The 2,633-nt window shown below is 41.3% G+C and overlaps 1 protein-coding gene across 1 annotated transcript in view; it reads right to left on the reverse strand.

Annotated features, from left to right (window-relative positions):
* Positions 1–2,633, reverse strand: part of arhgap12 (Rho GTPase activating protein 12) — a 95,202-nt gene that overhangs the window by 19,513 nt on the left and 73,056 nt on the right. Inside the window, exons 3-5 of the mRNA XM_015375530.1 lie at positions 2,131–2,271; positions 1,979–2,059; positions 1,494–1,616 (exon numbers count right to left, since the gene is read on the reverse strand). Coding sequence (XP_015231016.1) covers positions 1,494–1,616; positions 1,979–2,059; positions 2,131–2,271 — 345 coding nt within the window. The remainder of the gene's footprint in view (positions 1–1,493; positions 1,617–1,978; positions 2,060–2,130; positions 2,272–2,633) is intronic.

The following is a 2,633-nucleotide window of genomic DNA, read 5'->3' on the forward strand; positions in this document are numbered from 1 at the left end:
CCGAGACAGTCGAACCGAACGGTTCGGACGGTTTTCATAAACCGTTCCATCCTTAATATATATATGGTTATAATTACTTGAGTCAGTAATGAAGCATCTCTCAGAAAACTGGTCTTCATGATTATGTCTTAAAAATATCTGCATCTGTTCCACTGAGCAGTTCTCTGTACCGAGGTCTGACCTGATAGACGCTGGAGTTACGCTCCAATTTTCCACTTCATCAATAAAGTACCCAGCTGTAACCCTGGGATTACTGGTTGTGGAGTTAGCATGCAGCCAGAAACGCGAAAATCCGCCCAACAGCTCCATTAATACAGATTCCGTATAGTTTGAGTTTTTCATATGAATCGACATACCACATAAAGTTGGGATCCTGTCGTTTTAAACGGAGCCTCAGCTGTTCTCCTTGAGGATCTAGGATTTAGGATTTACGAGATCTTATCTCATTAATTACCGTAAATTCCAGACTATAACCGGCTACTTTTTTCGCGCCGTTTGAACACTGCGGCCTACAATACAGTGCGGATAATACATGTTTATTTTTCATGGCGCGAAAAACAGACAAGTGAGAGCGACAAGGATGAGACTGAAGTCAGCGACGGCATCCTGAAGCTGTTCCATTCAGACACCGAGGAAGAGGACTTTGAGGGTTTTAGTCCGCGGGAGGAAGAAGAAAGCGATTAATGACTTTTCCAGGTCGGCTACAATGTTCTGTGCGTTGTTCGATTAAAAGTACCGATATATGCAGCGTTATTTGCGTGTTACCGACACATACGTACATTTAAATGTGTTACAGGTGGTTTGAAAAAAAAAAAAAAGCATTCATAATATTTACCGTATTTGTTTGTTTTTATCATACGGATTAAATCAAACGTTAAAAAAATGCTCACGTGTAATATCTTTATTTGTAAATATCTCATACAACGTGGGAAACCTGCGGCTTAAAATCCGGTGCATCTTATAAAAGTACAAAATTGATTTTCTTTCTAAAATTAGAGCGTACAGCTTGTAATCAGGTGCGCTCTATAGTCTGGAATTTACGGTAATTAATCAATTAATGAGATAAGCTGTCTGATTTTTTTTTCTTTTGGTGAATGAAGAAGCAGATTTAGGGGATAATTTATTTTATACATTTGGTCTTTTAATAAAACTCAATGTGAGCAGGGATTTAGGAGTCAGGAATAAGAAAAAAAAAAGAAAAAAGAGCGACTGGAATTTGGAGAGCCTCGGTTGGTGCACGCTGACGTAATTAAAAAACTTTTTAGATGTTTTAGGTGAAAATGCTTGATTAGAAGCTTCATTAATTTCCTGAAACCACATAAGTTAATTACTGAGACCTCAGGATGGTTTAAAATAAACATAAAAACATTATTAAGAGGAATAAGTAGCTCATCTTTCCTGTTAAGTCATGAATTTGTTTTTTAAGCTTTAAAATGAAGCCATGATATAAAGCAGAAGTCGGGTTCCACTGTAGACAGCAGCCGGTGTCTCACCTTGTCGTTGAGGTCTAAGACGTAGGTGCTGTGTCTCCACTTGGTGAGGACGATGGGATCCGGCTGCTTCCTCTCCAAACTGCGACTCTTAGGAACTTCTCCGGGCTGAGGGGAGATGTTATACTGCAGGGACAGAGCAGAGAGATGTAGCTCATTAGACGACGGCAGCAGGTCGTCCAGGAAGCGCCGCCTCACCTCTCCTCTGACCACCCACAGCTGCATTGGACACAGACCCACTGAGCATCCTTATCTACGGGAACCGAGCATCGCGCCGCCGTCTGACGCCAACGCTTGTTAATTAGAAGAAGCAGACGGTTTGATCTGCGGGCTCCAGATTAGCGAGAGCAAAGACGCAAATAGCCCATCCCTGACTGGTTTCTCTGACCTTTAAACCTTCATCCTATTAGAGCGCTCTGCTGGGTGATGTAACGGCTGTTTGTTACCCACAGGAAGAGAGGCCTCTGATGCTAACGAGATCATCTCACCTTGGGCAGCTCCCACTCTGACCTGGATCCGTCCACGCTGTAGTAGTACGGCCGGCCCTGTTCGTCCACGTGTTTGATCCACTGCGGAAACAGACAGCGCTCAGCGTCCGGAAGCACTTAGAGGGGAAGCTCACTCACAGCGCCTTTCCCACCTTCTCCTGCGTGTATTCGGACACGTAGAGGGTGTGTCCGTGTTCGTCCAGCTCCTCCGACCAGCCTCTAGGGGGCGATCCGTACTGGCTGTCTGACTGGCTGGAATGGGTGCTGTGGCAGTTGTCCTCTGAGGACAGAGGCTGAGGAAGGACAGGAGACAGAAGGGTTAGATTATAAACGTGCCTTATGTGTGCTTTCTAACGCTTCATTTTTATTTTATTTTATTTAGTTTCATTATTGCTTCAAAGAACAAGTTTTTGAAAATGGAAAAGAAAAAAATAAATCCATAAAAATAAAAAAAAATCTTAACAAAAACGGGACTTGTTTCATTTTTTAAATGCATTTTCTTTAATTATCTAAGAGAAATGTTAGTCTTACATTTTTTTTTATTCTTTCAAATTTTACTTCTTTAAATAAATTTTTTTCTCATATTTTTTTATTATTAGTTCTTATATTTTCTATTTTTTTTTCTATATTTCCAGATCAAATTCTGTCCACTTCT

Source organism: Cyprinodon variegatus, unplaced genomic scaffold, assembly GCF_000732505.1.
Source record: "Cyprinodon variegatus isolate N-32 unplaced genomic scaffold, C_variegatus-1.0 Scaffold120, whole genome shotgun sequence".
Taxonomy (NCBI): domain Eukaryota; kingdom Metazoa; phylum Chordata; class Actinopteri; order Cyprinodontiformes; family Cyprinodontidae; genus Cyprinodon; species Cyprinodon variegatus.